At 39.1% G+C, this 17,578-nt stretch overlaps 1 protein-coding gene across 2 annotated transcripts; it reads left to right on the top strand.

Moving 5' to 3' along the window:
• LOC147866159 (protein phosphatase 2C and cyclic nucleotide-binding/kinase domain-containing protein) lies at positions 1-13,326 on the top strand. 2 transcript variants are annotated; one of them, XM_087316524.1, is made up of 16 exons: positions 1-138; positions 258-1,749; positions 4,595-4,726; positions 4,820-5,035; positions 5,129-5,254; positions 5,375-5,437; positions 5,530-5,615; positions 6,804-7,035; positions 7,346-7,620; positions 7,705-7,792; positions 7,905-7,971; positions 8,060-8,337; positions 11,083-11,148; positions 11,250-11,371; positions 12,425-12,581; positions 12,696-13,326. In XM_087316524.1, the coding sequence occupies exons 2-16, from the start codon at positions 697-699 to the stop codon at positions 12,948-12,950; spliced, it is 3,216 nt and encodes a 1,071-aa protein (XP_087172650.1). In that variant the 5' UTR covers positions 1-138; positions 258-696; the 3' UTR covers positions 12,951-13,326. The 2 variants fall into 2 exon arrangements, with proteins under 2 accessions (XP_087172650.1, XP_087172649.1); XM_087316523.1 differs by having other exon boundaries at positions 37-1,749.
• The last annotated feature ends 4,252 nt before the right edge of the window (positions 13,327-17,578 follow it).

The following is a 17,578-nucleotide window of genomic DNA, read 5'->3' as shown; positions in this document are numbered from 1 at the left end:
TATCGTTCTCTTTCTCTTTCTTTCTATCTTCTTCTCCTCTCTTTCTTTGGTTTCTTTTTGTCTGAGCACTGAGAGCTTTGTTACTCCATAGCTGGCTGACCCTTATTCACAGTAACCGCAACTCTAACCCTAATTAATGTAATATTTTCGCTGCATAAAAACCCAATTGCACACAGTATCTTTACGTAAATTACTAACTATAAAAGGAAAAGTTCAAGGTCTTTAAATCACTAACTCTTATTAACCATTTTTTGCAGTGATTTTCATTCGATTATCTGCTAGTTGTCTCTATGTATGTATCTAACAGAGCGTTGACCATAGCTAGCTCTGTTTAGATCCTTGAAGGTCTTCTTCTCTCATCGTTCCGTTGGTTGGTTCAGGTTCCCAATACACTCTATTGATGGTAGCGTGTTCTATTCTGATAAATATTTGTGGTCACATTAATGGTATCTGTGTATTTGAAGACAAGAGTGGGCATATGCTATAAAAGAGCTAATCTGTGTATTTCAAGACAAGAGTGGTGTTTGCCTCATTGGCATATGGTCAACTAGATTCAAGCAATGATTTCAACCTGAAAATAAGCCTTCCTTGGCTCATCGGCATGTGGTCTAATATACCTACATCAAAGATTTCAACAGCAAGATAGTCTTCCTCTACTCCTCACATCCTATTTACTGTTAGCAAACAAGATAACAGATGGGTTGTGTATGTGGGAAGCCAGGAAAGTCTTGCATCTCATGGTCATGGCGGGATCGGAGGTCCGCTGATGCCACTGGACCTGGTTCCTCATTTCATTTGGTGGAAAGCCTTACCCGGGATGTAGATAAAGATAAGGATTCAGATTTTGATGGAGAGAGTGGAGATGAACCCACTCCTCTCTATTCGGCATTGGATGTGGATGCAGGATTGCCCAGGCTTTCAAGGTTATCTAGTCAGTATCTCCCGCCAAGTGGTTCCAGAGTTGCATCATTACCTGACTTCAATTATGAGTTGAAGTACTCTTACCTTTCACAAAGAGGGTATTATCCTGAGGCATTGGATAAGGCAAATCAAGACAGTTTTTGCATATATCCCCAATTTGGAAAGGACCCAAATGATCACTTTTTTGGTGTGTTTGATGGGCATGGAGAGTATGGAACACAATGCTCACAGTTTGTTAAGAAGCATCTATGTGAAAATTTGCTGAAAGATCGTCATTTCAGCACTGATATAATTCAAGCTTATCATTCGGCCTTCACAGCCACCAATCTTCAACTTCATCGAAACAACATCGATGATTCAATGAGTGGGACAACAGCGATTACTGTGCTTGTTCGAGGAAAGATGCTCTATGTGGCAAATGTAGGAGATTCAAGGGCAGTGATAGCTGAAAGAAGAGGGAAAGATTTAGTTGCCGTTGATCTATCTAGTGATCAAACACCATTTAGGTCAGATGAATGTGCTAGAGTAAAGCTATGTGGTGCGAGGGTTTTGACTTTGGACCAGTTAGAAGGATTGAAAAACCCTAATGTGCAATGTTGGGGAGGTGAAGAAGATGATGATGGGGACCCACCTCGACTATGGGTTGCAAATGGGATGTATCCAGGTACCGCCTTCACTCGGAGTCTCGGTGACAAGATAGCTGAACAAATTGGTGTAATAGCAGTGCCTGAGGTGCTTGCTATGGAGCTTACATCGGAACACCCTTTCTTTGTCTTAGCAAGTGATGGTGTCTTCGAGTTCCTTTCAAGTCAACAAGTAGTCAATATGGTAAGAGATTTCCAAATGATTCAGATTAAGTTTTTTCGATTTGGTTATGTGTGTTTTTTTGCTCAATATTTCCATCATAATTTATCTGTACGTCTCATGGGGTAGTGCAAAAGAATGTTTATGTGATTGAATAACGGAGTGGAGAAAACCGAACAATCAAATTTCCTTCTAGGAACTTCGAAAATGGTGTTGATCATAAGTGATACAAGGTCAGGTTCAATCGTTATATTGCTCAAGTTCAAAGAAGTCACTGGACCAAGCCTTAGAACCAATAGCATGCGATTGATTGTCATCACGATCTCAAATCTGCACCAATATGCGCATATCCTTAATAAACTTTTCTTGTATTCTAATCTTAAATAATGGTCAACTATATTTGTGGCATTTGATGAAGATGCACTGCATTAATCCATTATGGAACTTTTCACATCAATATGGCATCAAGCATGATTTCCTACGGGCATGTTTAGAGTGAAGTATCTAATCTCTTATTGAGGTGGTGACACATGTGCCACCAAGTGATCCTTTGAAATCGAGGAGTGACCTAGACCATTCTCCTTGTCAGCTCAAGGAAAGTCGGCATTCAAGCCTCCAAATGATCCTTTGAAATTGAGGAATGAGCTAGACCACTCTCCTTGGCAGCTCAAAGAAAGTGGGAGTGAACACTAAAGACTGTCCCCCTTTTCATGGAGAAATTCACTCCAAATGGGAGGCTGATTTTTAATCTCCTGTTGGCAGCTAGCTAGCTGGAGGTTCACCCACGAAAGAAATGCTAGATTCACACCATACTTTGCGCATGATGGTTGCTTAGCTTTGACGATTTGGGTAATTGAATTCAAGACTTCGCTCTGACCTAGGCTGGATGAGCAAGGGAGAAAAAAAGTAACGTCTTTTAAGAGGCCAAAGTAGCTTATGAAAGTGAACTAGAGATTGCATCTCTTAAATATTGTCTTGCCTTTGAGAACAATAGACCCAAATAAATATAACTAGATATAGCCTACCAAAGAATCTAGTTATTTAAGCACTTAAGATTCTGAACTTAGATAGGCTTAAAGTTTTACTGTTGAAAGATCTCCAAAGCAAAGGAATCACTTCTGGTGCCAGGTGATTATGACCTTCATTTGTCGATGACAAGGGTGATTTGCAGTGATCCAGATGGCTCTGGCCTACATGCATGTTACCATTCCCCAATCTATTGTAACACTCTATGAGTGTAATGCTTGAGACCCCACTTGGGAAACCCTTGATTGACTTGTAGTATGAAGAGTGGAGCTAAAGAAAGTCGTGATGGTTCTTTGTTGATGTTGATCAGATGTTGTGGTTATGTCACTGTCTTTACATAGTGATCTGTCTTCTGACTATGGTGAATGCTTGCAACCCTCCCCTATTCCTTTCGGATTGGGGGTGATAGTTGAAGTAGTTGCGGCCACATTAGTCTAGGTCCACTTGATACAAGCTCTTGCGTTAGGTTGAACACATCCATGCCTTTCCCCACAGGAATATCATCAATCTTTATCTTTGTTTTGAGTATCTCTTTGTTTCCTTGCATGTCTCCTTCACAATAACACAGTTCATCAACAAAGAAAAATCACAACTTTCTTTAGCCCCATCACTGCTCATGCTACAAGTCAATTAAGGAGGTCCTGGCCTCATGGATCACGATCACACCACTTTTGTTATTGACATATAAAGACCATTATCTCCCGCAATCAGTAGTGCTTCTTGCGCTTTTTAAATCACTCCAATTTGGATTGATCTATGCTAGAGATCTTTCAAAGACAAAGATTACAATCTATCAAACTTAAGAATCTTATATGTATTGATAACAAGGTTCTTTAGTCATTTTTTATTTTATTTACTTTTTTATTTTGGTTTGTTCTCAAAGTCAAGACAACATTTTAAGATATAATCTCTGGTTTGGTCTCATAGGTCATTTTGGCCCTTTCTTTGCTTTCATGCTTGCATTGTCGCACTGGATTCTCCTTCTGTTTCCTTCTCCTTTTTTGAAGCCCTCGTCCATTCCATATGCAACGTGCAACACGCATAATCATTGTCACTTAAGAAATTAAGGAGATTCAGATTATGAGGGATTAAAGGAACTTGTGCCATTGGTCATTTCGTGGCACTAGGTAGATCTCATGATCCAATCCTCCTTGTTGACATTGTGGAAACCTTGTGGAGATGTGTCCTGCATCCCTACTATGGTAACAAACAACCCCTCATCGTTCTCAAAGAGCTTCTCGAATAGGCATGATATTGTGAATGGCCTGTGTTTGATGAAGTTGCACTATCATCTTGTCCGTATGCTTATTAAGTTATGCAAGCACACTATGTTCTCCCCGTCCTTGGTCTACCTCATTAGAAACATTAGAAGGATTAGAAATAGAGGTTGCAAAAACATTTGGAAATACTTGCCATTCATTCATGATAGTCGATTGAGCAGCAATGTGAGCCAGAGCGAACCTGTTTGTTGATGCAGTCATTGTTGAAGAGTCGGTCTAACATGGGAGGATGATATATTAATGCCTCTAAAAGGATACAATTCCCAACATGGGAGGAACAGCGATAGATAGAGATACTACTGTTGCTGGAAGGCCAAAAATGATTACAAAGCTATTTTTCTCTCCACTGTTGAAGAGGGGCAGAATTTTAACTTTGTGGCAGGCATCAATTAATCTTTTATCTACACTTGTTGTAGATTATCACAACTTTGGAGAGAGGGATGTTTGAAATTGTTTATATTAATCTTAATTAGTGTCATATTGGATTTAAATGGATAAATAAGGTGGCTGAACGGTACATGACCACCCAATGAAGTATTTATTAATTTTGTGTTATTTTGTAGGTGGCTGAACATATAGATCCATGTAATGCATGCGCAGCAATTGTTGCAGAATCTTATCGCCTCTGGCTGCATTATGAAACTCGAACTGATGACATAACAATCATAGTTGTCCGCGTTAATGGCCTATTTGATGTAAGCAAAAGTTGGTATGTTTGATAGATGGATTTGGGTACAATTTCTTCTAGATTAAATAAATGAACCTGCAATGAATCATGGTATTGCCAGTCAAATGGAGAAGTTACTGGTGTAAATTCATCCAAGGATTTGCCCGAATATCCTGTCTATGAGTCGTCACCAATGTCAAAAGCTCATCGACAGATGGAAACACGTCCTGTCCGCCATGAAATTTCCTCTGCACGCCTTCGAGCAATAGAATCAACAATTCATAAGGGTGTTAGGGAGCCTCTCCTTGAAACTCATCCCAAGTCTGAGGAGGATGTGGTATACATCCTCTGCTTATTTTTCTCTAATCCTTTTCATGCTTCTAACATTTATAAGAATGTATAGCATTTCCGACAACTGTTGAATCTGCAGGCCCATATAGAGAGAGCACTCCAAGGAAACTTTTTGTTTAATGGACTAACAGAGAAACAACGGCGTCAATTGTATGACTGCATGGAGAGAATTGATGTTCGAGAAGGAGATGTAATCATAAGACAAGTGAGTATTTTTTTAACTCTTGTTATTTGCATATTGATGCAGATTTTGTACAAAATGGAGGCTCAATATTGTGGCATATACTGGCAATATTTTGAAAACAATATGAATTGTTCATATCAGGGTGCAGAAGACAATTGCTTTTACATTGTAGCATCGGGTGAATTTGAAGCATTAGTGTCTCAGGTGAAAGCATTACTGAAAAGTTTTTTACGAATTGAAAGCATGCATCGTATATGGTCAATCTGGTTATAAACTTCTGAGGTTACCAACTGCAGGCTGGGGATGCAGGCCAAGACTTGGGCACAATTGTGAGCCATTATAGCGCTGATGCTTTTTCATGCTTTGGGGAGCTGGCGTTGATGTAAGTATCTTTGTTTTTACTATAAACGGGTGAAATAATTTCATTGGACAAGATTCAAGTGAGGTGTTGACACAATTCTAAAGAGAAAGAAAGAAAGAAATGCTGACATCCCTTGAGAAGCTAAAATGGCCTAGAGACCAAATGAAACAATGCATCTGGAAAATGCTGCAACGTGGAGGATAACAAACCATTATAAAAATGAATATAAATAAATTAGTAAAACTTCCTGAGGTACCCTGCTATCCCTCAAGCATTTGGCTAATGATATGTCTATAAACATGCCATGCTCTTGAGAGAAATGTTGCAGAAATCACCTTCAGCATTGGGTGATAATCACCGTATTTGCTGATGATAAGGATGATGAACCTGTGGTGCAGGTGGACGTGGCTTATGTGCCTGGCAATTGCTATTGATTGATCTATTGTAATTATTGGAATGTTAGTCGAGACCATATTTGTGATGCCCTTGTAATAACATCGGAGCAAGTGGTGATGGTGCTGAAGAATGTTGGAGATGACTAATGTTAGTGTAGAGGGCACACCTTACTTGATATATGATGTGTTGTGGATAGGTAAGGATTTATTCATGTTGTGTTGAATTTAGCACGACGATCTTAGGGTGGAAGAGATGAAATCGTGTACCAACAACACTGAAAGTTAAAATCGTGGAAGAGATGAAATCGTGAACCTTAAAAACTTGGGTAAAATAAAGGAGAAATAAATTGTACCTAAATTATGTAGCTTACCTTTGTAACTAGGCTTCCATCAACTTACGATGAAATATTTGAATTAGGAAAAAAGAGGATGTTTAATGTTTGTACACATTAATAAACACAAAAAATATGTTTATAAGCTATTGTATATACATATTAAAGGAATATGAATATTGCCAAAATGTTATCATTACTCCTAAATACTTATTTTTGTGTGGTTTCTCAGTATTTTTGGAGTTTCCAAAAATGGTTAGTATAGAATAATTCTGTGCATGCAGCTTTTATATATGCAAATGATACTAGGGAGGGGTAGGAAAAATAAGTGTTCATGTGATTATTAAGGTGTCTTTAATAATAGAAGCTATTCCAAATCATGCCTCATTATTGCATGAGCTTGTTTCTAATAACATCCTATGATATATTTTTCTGTATTTTAATTATCATTATTAATAATGTAATCTTAATTTCTTGGGCAGGTATAGCAAGCCTCGGCAGTCAACGGTTCGTACTGTACGAGATGGCAGTTTATGGTCTCTGAAAAGAGAAGTATTCCGGAGTGTACTCTCAATGAAATACAGCCGTGAATCCATATTGAAAACTCTACGGACTGTTGATGTCCTTTCTCATTTGACTCTTAGTCAATTACATAGGTTATCTGAATCTGTGACTGAAGCTTCTTACAGGAAGGGGGACATGGTTATAAACCAGGTAACTATGACATGTTACACACAAGGGCAAAACTCCAAAATATCTGGTACTATTTGGGTATTTACTAAAATACTGTGTAGTTTTTAAATGTTTGGAGAATACATCTCTGTACTACAAAATTTACTACTTCAGAATGATGTTCTGGTCATATTTGAAAGGGGCATTCTTGTAAAAACCCTAAGGTTGGGGGTATTCTGGTAAATACCCCAAGAAGTTATGGTATTTTAGTGGTTTTCTTTGTACATAATTGTAAGTCTGGATATATATTTCTATTTTGTTGTAACATCCATCTTCTTCATTGATAAACCAGAAGGATGAAGTCTCAGCTTTATACGTGGTTCATCAAGGAGAACTCAAGCTTACTTATCATAGTGGCAATTGGTTGGATAAAGGAAAATCAGTGGAATCAGAGAAAAGCAAAGTAATTAATTCAGGTAGTTGTTTTGGGGAATGGGTGCTATTGGGCGAATCATCTTGTCAAGTAACAGTTCAGGCTCTTAGTGATGTGGAATGTTGGGTCATCACCAAATCAAGGTTTGAGGCTGTTGTTGGTAATTTGCAGGATATCATCCAAGAGGATTTGAAGTAAGTATTTGTTTTGTTCTTTTGTCACCGGACCTTAATTGGCTGCCTGTGAATTTTAACTGTTGGCAAAATGCTTTGACAAAGGTTGAGAGAAAGAATAAGCAGTTTGAGAAAGAAACGAGCCCCACAGATAGACCTTGAGGAGTTCACTCATCTGAAACTCTCAGATCTCGTGAGTTTTCATATCGAAGTGTAGGACAAGTCTCCCTTTGATATTGGGATTGAATTTGAACCTTTCCTGTTTGTATGCAATGCTAAGTCTCCCATATTGAACAATCTAACAGGAATGGCAAAGTACGGTATATTCGACAGATTGTTGTGAAGTTGGACTGATTATCAAGAAACAATCAAGTAGGGACTCATGGAATCATTTAATGATATTGTATTACAATTATTTTTATCATTATCATTAAAATACTATTCCAATGTGCCTTCACAGATATTGTTGTAAGCTTGAAACGCTATTCTAAAAAGAAGGTGAAACTCTTGGGTCGTGAACTACAAGTGCTGCAAGAGAAGGCTCTTATCCGGCATTTGCGACCATCATTGTTTGTGCCACAAGTGATTTCAACTTGTGCTGATGAAGAGCATGCTGCCATCGTTCTCAATACTTGCTTAGTAGGGCCGTTGTCTTTGGTCCTGAGTGCCCCTTTGGATGAAATGTCAGCTCGGTTCATTGCAGCATCAGTAGTGCTCGCTCTTGACGTTTTACATAAGGTACAGAAATGATAAATCATATAATTATTTCATAGATGACATATCTTATTTTTGCATAAAAGAAGCTTGATTGTGATTTAAAGATAGGAAAGAAACTATCCATCCTCATTCAGACTACTAAGTGCTAACTAGTTTGGGTTGTATTACCATATTCCATTATGTGTTAGTTTGGGTTTGTATTACCATATTCCATTATGTGTTAGCTATTGATCTTGTAGGGATTTAATTGGAAAATTGCCACTTGAAAATTGTTAGGGGTTCCTTATCTTAGCCAGCAATGGCATGTGTCATAGCTCGTGATGTTATAGCAAGCCCGTCAAAGTGTGTGAGCCTATTCATAATTTTCAGTCAACGAAGACATGGAACTAGATCAATGAAAAATTAAAACTGTGCCATTCCATTTGTAAAACGTATAGCTGCTAGAAACATGCTCAACTGAAGATAGTGAAGGCCAGATTTCAGAAACATTTATACACGCATCACATTTTGTACTTGCTTCTTAGTTTTTGAAGGCATGCTTCTCCAAATTTTTTCTCCATTTCTGCCCAACAGATACTAAGATGTCAAGAAAATAAAGTCAATGGAGATTCTTGTAATCGATTGTGCAATGCTATTACACAAGGATACTTAAATGAAAGAAAATCGTTGAAGTTTTTTGTCTGTTGTCATGATGTGTTGATTGTTCTTTGTTCATGATCTTGTATGGTTCTATTGTTACCCTTCATTAACTTCTTCCGGTGTCTCTTGAGTTCTTGCAAGAACAGTCATGGCACAGTTTGTCCTCATATTCCATTACATTGTGTAGGACAATCACGATTGGACATTACTTGGATAAAGTATATGGCTCAATCCTAGATTCAGAATTGAGTATGTGGGCAGAGGGAAATGGCTGCTGTTAAGCTGGATAGCAGGCTTTCGGAAGGGGTTGACAACTTTGGATCACATATTCACCCTCTGAGCCCGTATCGAGGAGGGCAGACCACATAATAAGAGGATTTATTGCTTCTTTGTGGATTTCCGAAAGCCTTCACCACTGCCTCGTGCTCGGCTTATGCAACAGCAGGAAGCCCTTGGTGTCCCTATAGATATGCAATGGGGAATCTTTGCACTGCATGAATCTGTGTCAGAAAAAGTGCCGTCTACCAATGGTTTTTCAGAGGCTGTGATTGGCACAATTAGAGTAAAACAATAATGCTCACTATCACCCACTCTCTTAGGTTTCGACCTAGATGAGAGATTCGGGGGTTTGGGGCATGCCTAGCGGTATAGCCACACAAATATTACTATATGCTGATTATTTCTGACTCTCCAGAGGGACTACAAAGACATCTAAATGCCTTAAGAATATTTTCGTACGGACAAAGGTTTGTTGATGAACATGGATAAAACTAAAGTGATAGTGTTTAGCACCACTCAAGCATGGGTAACAAGATCGGAACCAGAATTCTTCTCTGGAGAGGAAAAGGCAGTATGCACATTCTCCTACACATGCCTAGGAGTAATATTTATAGGGACTAGGTTCTCCTTATGGGAGGCTGCTTGTGCTCAACTTTCTCGTGGATATGCAGCCCTTGGTGGCTTGAAAGGCAGTGTGCAATTTGCAGTTCCAAGAGCCGCGAACTAAATTGTGGCTATTTGATCACTTGTGAAACTAACTCTTCTCTATGGAGTAGAAAGTGGGGACTGACTCTTACAAGGCAAATAACTAGAAAGATTTAGAGAGACCTTTAGTCTCAATGATATCCCACATTATATGGAGCAAGGTAATGTAATATAAGGACCAACTGTGCTTGGGGCTTTTCTTGCTAGAATTCAAGAGACATAGGTAAACCCATACTTTCCGTGTAGCATCATTGACAAAAGTGACAAAATATTTCTTTTCCCCTAAAGATAATTCTGGCATCTTACAATCACCTGAATATACTAATTCTAGAGGAGAAACTTTTAGTGAAAGAAACCTTTTATGAGACATTTGAGCATGTTTACCATAAACAAAATGATGACAATGCTCAAGGTAATGTAATATGAGGACCAACTGTGCTTGGGGCTTTTCTTGCTAGAAACCAAGAGACATAGGTAAAACCATACTTTCCGTGTAGCATCATTGACAAAAGTCACAAAATATTTCTTTTAAAGATAATTCTGGCATCTGACAAACATCTGAATATACTAACTCTAGAGGAGAAACTTTTAGTGAAAGAAACCTTTTATGAGACATTTGAGCATGTTTACCATAAACAAAATGATGACAATGCTCAAAATCAGCGTAAAGAAGACAAAGCAAATTGCATGCAGAGAAGTAGCAAACATATAGTCATGCATAATGTCTCATAGGCCATACACCATCATGCAATCCTCCTCTGTCAATGGCCTTACCATCCCTATATACAGCTCACTTGCCTTTCTTGCATCAAGCACTCCTGGCATGGTTTCTTTGTGATATGAATCAGAGCGAGATCGTCATCGAAATATATTTTGTCTGTGATCTTTGTTAAAAAGGATAAATAAGTCATTCAATTTATAAGATAATTATGAAGGTAGATTAAAGTATATCTGACTTCTGGCGATCATGACCGTAACTGGAAGTATATTTTTTGAACGGTCATGAAAAACCAAGATTGAAGTTCTTTAAAAAATGTAAATAGTGATGAAACAATAATTGTAAATTATTTTCAATGATCTTTTTGGGAGTATTGGTTATGTGAATGGTAATTGATAACTTTGATTTACTTCTGAAATATGCAGGATGGAGTTGTGTATCGAGGGATATCACCTGATATACTTATGCTTGATGACAAGGGTTGGCTCCAAGTAAGCAAAAGTATTAACAATTTTGCTTTTATTTGTTCCTACACTGAACTGTTTAGGGTAAGGTGAATCCTAATTATAGTTTTGAATCATTGGTTTGGCAGCTAGTAGATTTCCGTTTTGCAAAGAAGCTTTCTAATGAACGGACTTTAACAATATGTGGCATGGCTGACTTTTTGGCGCCTGAAATAATTAAAGGCCAAGGTCATGGGTTTGCTGCTGATTGGTATGCTTATGGAATATTGTTTCAAGTGGTTTGTTTGTAAAATTGATATAAATCCTCTTTTTTCACATTTGCATGTTTTTTTGCTTCTTACTTTTCAGTTATCCCTAATTTAGAGGACTCCCAAGGATGTTAAAATATCATCATCATATAGGTGTGATTCAGATGGCTTATAAAGTCATCTGAATCACACATATAAATGCATCCCCTAATTCAGCATGTCTTTCTAATCAGTAATAAAATTACATACTCTTTGAACCTGCACTTCATGTTTCGTCTAGTTTGTTAAACCTTAATTTGTACATCCAGATCCAGGTCCACAAGTGAGTACGTCAAACTGCTGGCATCTACATCCTTCTCTATATGAAGTAGCATTTTACTACTGTTGGGTGTTTCTCCAAGATCGCACATGTGTGAATAACAGGAAGATATGCATTCATTATCATAGGTGGGATAACAGTTTAGGCTAACTGCATGCTGTGTAAAAAAGAACCTTACAAGGCATCTGTAGGCCATTATTACATTCTCCGAGTTGTATGTATGAAAGAATGTTGCCATTGGAGGATGGCTTGTATACCCTGGCCAAACAGCTTCACAGCAGCCCCGATTGAACGTATAGTGCCTCCACATCCGTTTCCTGATATGAGTATTATGCTAACTTTTGGAACAAGAAGGAACTCTATGTATGAACTAAATCATACCTCATGACCCTACAAAGTAGATCATTATAGCAGCCCCTAGAATAATATTTATGCGAAAAGTCCTTGGCACCCACATTGGTTTGATTTACTATAACAGCATCTTAAGCTATAGGCAACATCTTTGTATTGTTCGATGCAACTGAGAAAGCGGTCATTAGTAGGCAAATATAAAAGCCAAGAGATCATTGAACAGGCTATCATTCTGCTCTACGCTGTTGCATGAGAAAAGGACTTAAACAGCATTTTTTTATGTATTTGGATTTCAAATTAGTTGAAAAACGATAACGATTATTGAAAACTGTGTTGCAAGATCTAAACACGTGAAACTCCATTTAAATATTTTATTGTTGTACAGGTGGGCGCTTGGAGTGCTTATATACTTCATGCTACGAAATGAACTTCCATTTGGTTCTTGGCGAGAAAGTGAACTAGATATATTTGCTAAGGTTGCAGGTGGCCAGTTTTTGGTACCGGATGGGCTAAGTCCAGCAGTGAGTGACCTACTTAGCAAGGTAAAAAAAACAGAAATAAGTCACATGGCATTTGGGAATAAGTCACATGTCACATGTTTCTATGTGAATCTCTTATGCAAAATTTATATTCACCTTTTGTCTTTTTGACATCAGCTTCTAGTGGTTGAAGAGAAAGAGAGGCTTGGTTCAGATGGAGGGACTGATTCATTAAAGAGGCATCCGTGGTTTGGGGGAGTAGATTGGGACGGCATACTAGAATGTCATGTTAATGTGCCCGATGAAATCATGTGTCGGCTAGAGGTTGCCCTGGAATCACATCATTTGGAAGAGTCTCATCACAGCATGGATTCTAATAGCATAGCAAGCCTTGAAGAATTAAATACACCTCTGTGGCTCGATGATTGGTAGTGTCGATGATATTAACATATGGACATTGTTATGGGCGTATGGCTCGTCCATGTATGCATAGGATCATCAATCACATCTTTCCTCACTATGCCGACCTCAAGAAACCACCGATTGTACTAGTAGAAAAGGATAACAAAGAATCTCCTTTGTAATTATTAGCTTGCACAGAACCATAGATTCCTTAACCATAGTTTTCCTTTTTTGTTCAATATCTTTTACCAATTTTGCAAGCAATCTATTTAGCCTTCTTGCTGCCAAGAGTCTTGAGATAGAATCTCATGTAAAGACACAGAGGCATGTATAATGGTCCATATTGTGTATTGAAAAATGTTGAGCACAATTTGCAACTATTTCTCTAAGTACGTAAATTGTGAAACATGAGGATGGTAATATTTTCTTTGGAAAATTGTAAAGAACCTTCCTATGATCGTTTCAATTGGTGTTGAACCCTTGACCCAATTGTTTAATGTTCGGCTCTTACAATTTAATGTATGTTGTAGTTAAATTTTCTCTTGGAGTTCACTTCATGTGAAACTTGATGCCTTTGTGTTTTCTTCCCTTTCGCACTTGGCCACATTTTGACAACCACTCTCAAGCATCTCCCTAAACTTAATTCCTCTTCGGATAAAAATAACCCACCCCCAACAACTCAGAGCTTCCCCTCACATTTTGTCAATCAAGGTGCATCCAATTACTTTCAGGTCTCATCGATTTTGTTCATTAATTGCCACAACTTCTTTCCTCTATCTCTAGCTATCCCTTTTCTGTTGTATTTTGAGCTTATTTTTACTTTGACCACATTAGTTGCAACACTTTGCTTGTATTTGTCAATGATGATGTACATAGCAACAAATTTGAGTTGAATGACCTTAACATCGAGAAGATTTGAAATGACACCATTCTCCACTTCCCATGCATTTCGTCAAACAAAACTATCTCTGTGGATGTTCTCATCTTCTTCAAATATCTTACGTTTCATTATATGATTTATTATGTGTCCTATCCTCCTTCAAGATCATTCAACTCCATTTGTAGAAAAACATATTTTCTTAGGAATGGATCAACAAAGCTTATTACAAGTTTTTGGGGACTGATTTTTCCTTGTACTATTGTTGTCCCACTACCTAATAGCTTGCATTAAAAATGTTCTTTATCTTTGTTTTGAGGTTGACACTATTTCATTTGTTGTTCAACCGGATGGTAAGGAACTAAATTGAGCAGTGTCAAACACACATAGTCAAGACCCATTGTCTCCATTCTGGCTTGTGCATATATTTTCAAGCCTCAAATCTTAACTTGTGCATTTGGGCAAGCGTGGTGTAGCTTCTCAGTGGCTCTTGTAATTGTTCGAATCTTCCACCCATTTTTGTGTTAATTAGTCACCCCCATTTTCAATAGAAGTCGATGGACATACGGTTGATTTCAGATCCATGGTTGATCAATGCCAACACTAGTTCTTTAATATGCACAATCCATATCTAGGTGTCCATCATCTCCCATGCTCAATGCAACCTAGTGTAGTCGTTGTCAACATATTCTTTGTTGAATTCAAACCCTTTAGATGTGATGACACTTGTATAAACATCCATGGGTTCCATTTCTTCTCTCTCGGTGGAGTGTCTCGTCCTTTTCATGAGGTCATTGTTGATATCATGGAATTCTTTTTTTGAGATGCTGAGGATTTCTTACAACGTGAATTCCAAGTGACTATCCATAATTTTCTCCTCCATCACCTGCTTTAGATATAGGGTTTGCATATTCAGACCTTAGCTTAAATGTTGGGTCTCCCTTCTCTTTTCCTCTTTAATCCATCATTGGCACCATTATCAATTCTTCTCTTCTTCTGGCTTCTCACGTGTTGTGTTTTTTGGAGGGGCTTTATTGTTCATCCATCCATTTTCTTTTATCCTTGACTAAGACCCTATTGTTTTGGTAAACAACTTCTACCTACAAGGAATGTCTTTCTTCAACTAGGTTCTCTCACCTAGTTGTGATATAGACTCTTCTCTCAATCTCCTATGTGGTTTCCAAGCGCTTAACACTGGTGTCGCGCTAACACGTGTGTGTGTGCTACTCGAGGGGAACCATGGGGATCTTGGAATAGGGAGGACACAAGGACTAAGAGGGTGTGGATGTTAGGGCACTCGAAGGCTCTGAAGTCTCGAAAGCTCATCAGAGTCGAGACCTCCTAGAGTTGAAGCCTTGTAGGAATCTGAAGCTCGTAGGAGTCGAAGGCTTGTGGGACTCAGAAGCTCGCTAGAGTCGAAGGACGCAACGATTCGAAGGCTCCTAGGAGTTGAAAGGAGCGACAAGCTCTTTTCTTTTTCCTCTCCCACACATGTAGCAAATAAACGATTAACATAATGAACATAACATTAAGGAGGGATAAGAAAGATTAAGATTAAAGAGGTTCATTTAGAAGGAAAACATTATGATTAAACAAGAAATCCCTTTATAAGATTGGGTGTACAATGGTTTGAGGTGAATGATTACAATGGTGGTAACAATGTTAACCACAAAAATAAGTAACGAAGATGAAAATAGGAAGGGGGAAAGGGTTGAAGCTTCTGGTGATGTCGAGTAGACTGGGCCCTTCAAACTGTAAATACCTCCGACGACTACAATGCCTCAAATTGGGGTAGAGTTCTCATGCCACTTTATCCTCCCTTTGAATGGTTGGTGTGCGATCCTGCCAAACATCTCCTTGATGATTTTACGAAGAATACAAGCCCCACCTAAGAAGAAGAAGAAGATTGAGATAGATAGATAGATTCTATTATCTCATTTGGAGGTCAAATATGATCTATGAGACCAAAAATATTATATTTTACATGATACATGTGAAAGTGTGTAGTGACTCTTGATGTTCAAGAACTCTACCGATGAAGCGAAGGGACAATATACCTTCACGCTAAATTGAGGTCGAGCTTCTATTGGCGAAAGATGAGTGCCAAAAACCAAGAGCTCAAAATGTCGAAAACCCCAAGTGAATGTCGCAAACCTTGTATAAAGAAGAGCTGGTGAAGAGAAAAAGGTCGAAAAATTGGAGAAGAAACTCGCCCTAAAGCAAACTCGAAGAATAAACCTCCAAAACCCAAAAGTCCAAGAAGATGAAGGAGTCCAAACACCAAAATGCTAAGAAGACCCAACATGTGCACTCTACCCCTCCTTTTATATAGAGAGGGCGCCGCATTTGCATTAATGCATTTATTCAAAAGAGGAATAACATGCTCATTCGCGTTGCACTGCAAAGATTTAAACTATGTAAGCTAAAATAGACACAACCGACTTAGCTCGATAGCAACAAAAAACACAGAGAATCAATGGAGAACACACAGAGTACTCGGGAGAGACAAAGAGAGCAGAACACAACAAACTCGATTTCAAAATAACACTCTGTACATACAATGTGCTCAGGGAGCAATTTTATACAAGTCCTTAAAGGACTGGCCGAAGTACTAACAAGTACTTCAAAGTTCATAACTTAGCTACTGACACTAACTCTTAGGAATATAACTTCCTAGTAGTCTAGGATCATAGGCGTCTAACGGCCTACCGGCTCTGCATGGATCTGGCTCACCGATCCGACTCCCAATCCGGCTCATTTGATTCGATTCGGGCCTAACCGATCGGTCTTCACCTGATCTGGCTCTTGGCTTATTCAGCTGATCCGGCCCACGTTGAGCTTGCTCGCTCAACACTCCCCCTCAAGCTCAACTTGAGGTTGGCCTATCATGTCAACATTCATCGGTCCTTGTCTCCGACTTCTCCTGGCGTCTTCAAGCCTTGCTCGTGCTCCTTGACCCATCCGGTCTCGCGCATCTCGACCTCATCGGTCGGCTTGTTTGTTCATCAGGCCCTTCTCAGCTCCCTCATTGTAGTGACATTGGCGCTTCTCGACCAGTCGGCTCCTCCGTGTCAGCGTTGACTTTAGCTTCCCTCTTGTACGCTTGGCCTTCATGAAATTCGGCTCATCCGAATCGAACTATTCGATTGAGTCCGATGTCTCCGATTCGTTCCCGCTCTTGTCCAAATTAACTGTCTCCAATTCGTCTTCCTTTTTCAAGCCCTTGACCACATATGACCAAGTGTTGGTCCTGGACTTTTTCTTCAAGTTGGCTCTGTCCTTCTTGACTGTATCGCCTTTGTCGCCTGCTCCGGCTCTTCCAGATGTGTCGACTTCTTTAGTCAATTCGACATCTTCTTCGACTTCCTCCTGTTGCTCTCCTCCACATGTTGTTCCACCTGTTCTCCCCGTCAAGTGCGGCACGTCGAGATGCTGTAACCCAAGCATCTCCGAAAAGTACTGCAACTTGTCTGATCTGAGTGCCTTGGTGAAGATGTCGGCGACCTGCCGATCAGTTCGAACATACTTGAGTTTGACATCATAGCTCAGGACCCCGCTCTCGCACAAAGTGATAATGCACTTTTATGTGCTTCGTGCAAGCATGGAAGACAACGTTCTTGGCCAGCTGCATGCTATTGATATTGTCGTAGTAGATCAGAATTAGAATGGGAACTTCGACCTATAAGTCCTGCAATAGCCGCCGAAGCCATATAGCTTCACAGGTCGCGACGATGGCTCCTCTATACTCAACCTCAGTGCTCGATAGGGCCACTACCGACTG

Source organism: Azolla caroliniana, unplaced genomic scaffold (assembly GCF_043228905.1).
Source record: "Azolla caroliniana isolate FFs.n. ecotype wild unplaced genomic scaffold, voAzoCaro1.0.p SCAF_3, whole genome shotgun sequence".
Taxonomy (NCBI): Eukaryota; Viridiplantae; Streptophyta; class Polypodiopsida; order Salviniales; family Salviniaceae; genus Azolla; species Azolla caroliniana.
Note: the sequence above shows the minus strand (reverse complement) of the source record. Positions and strands in the feature narration are given on the sequence as shown.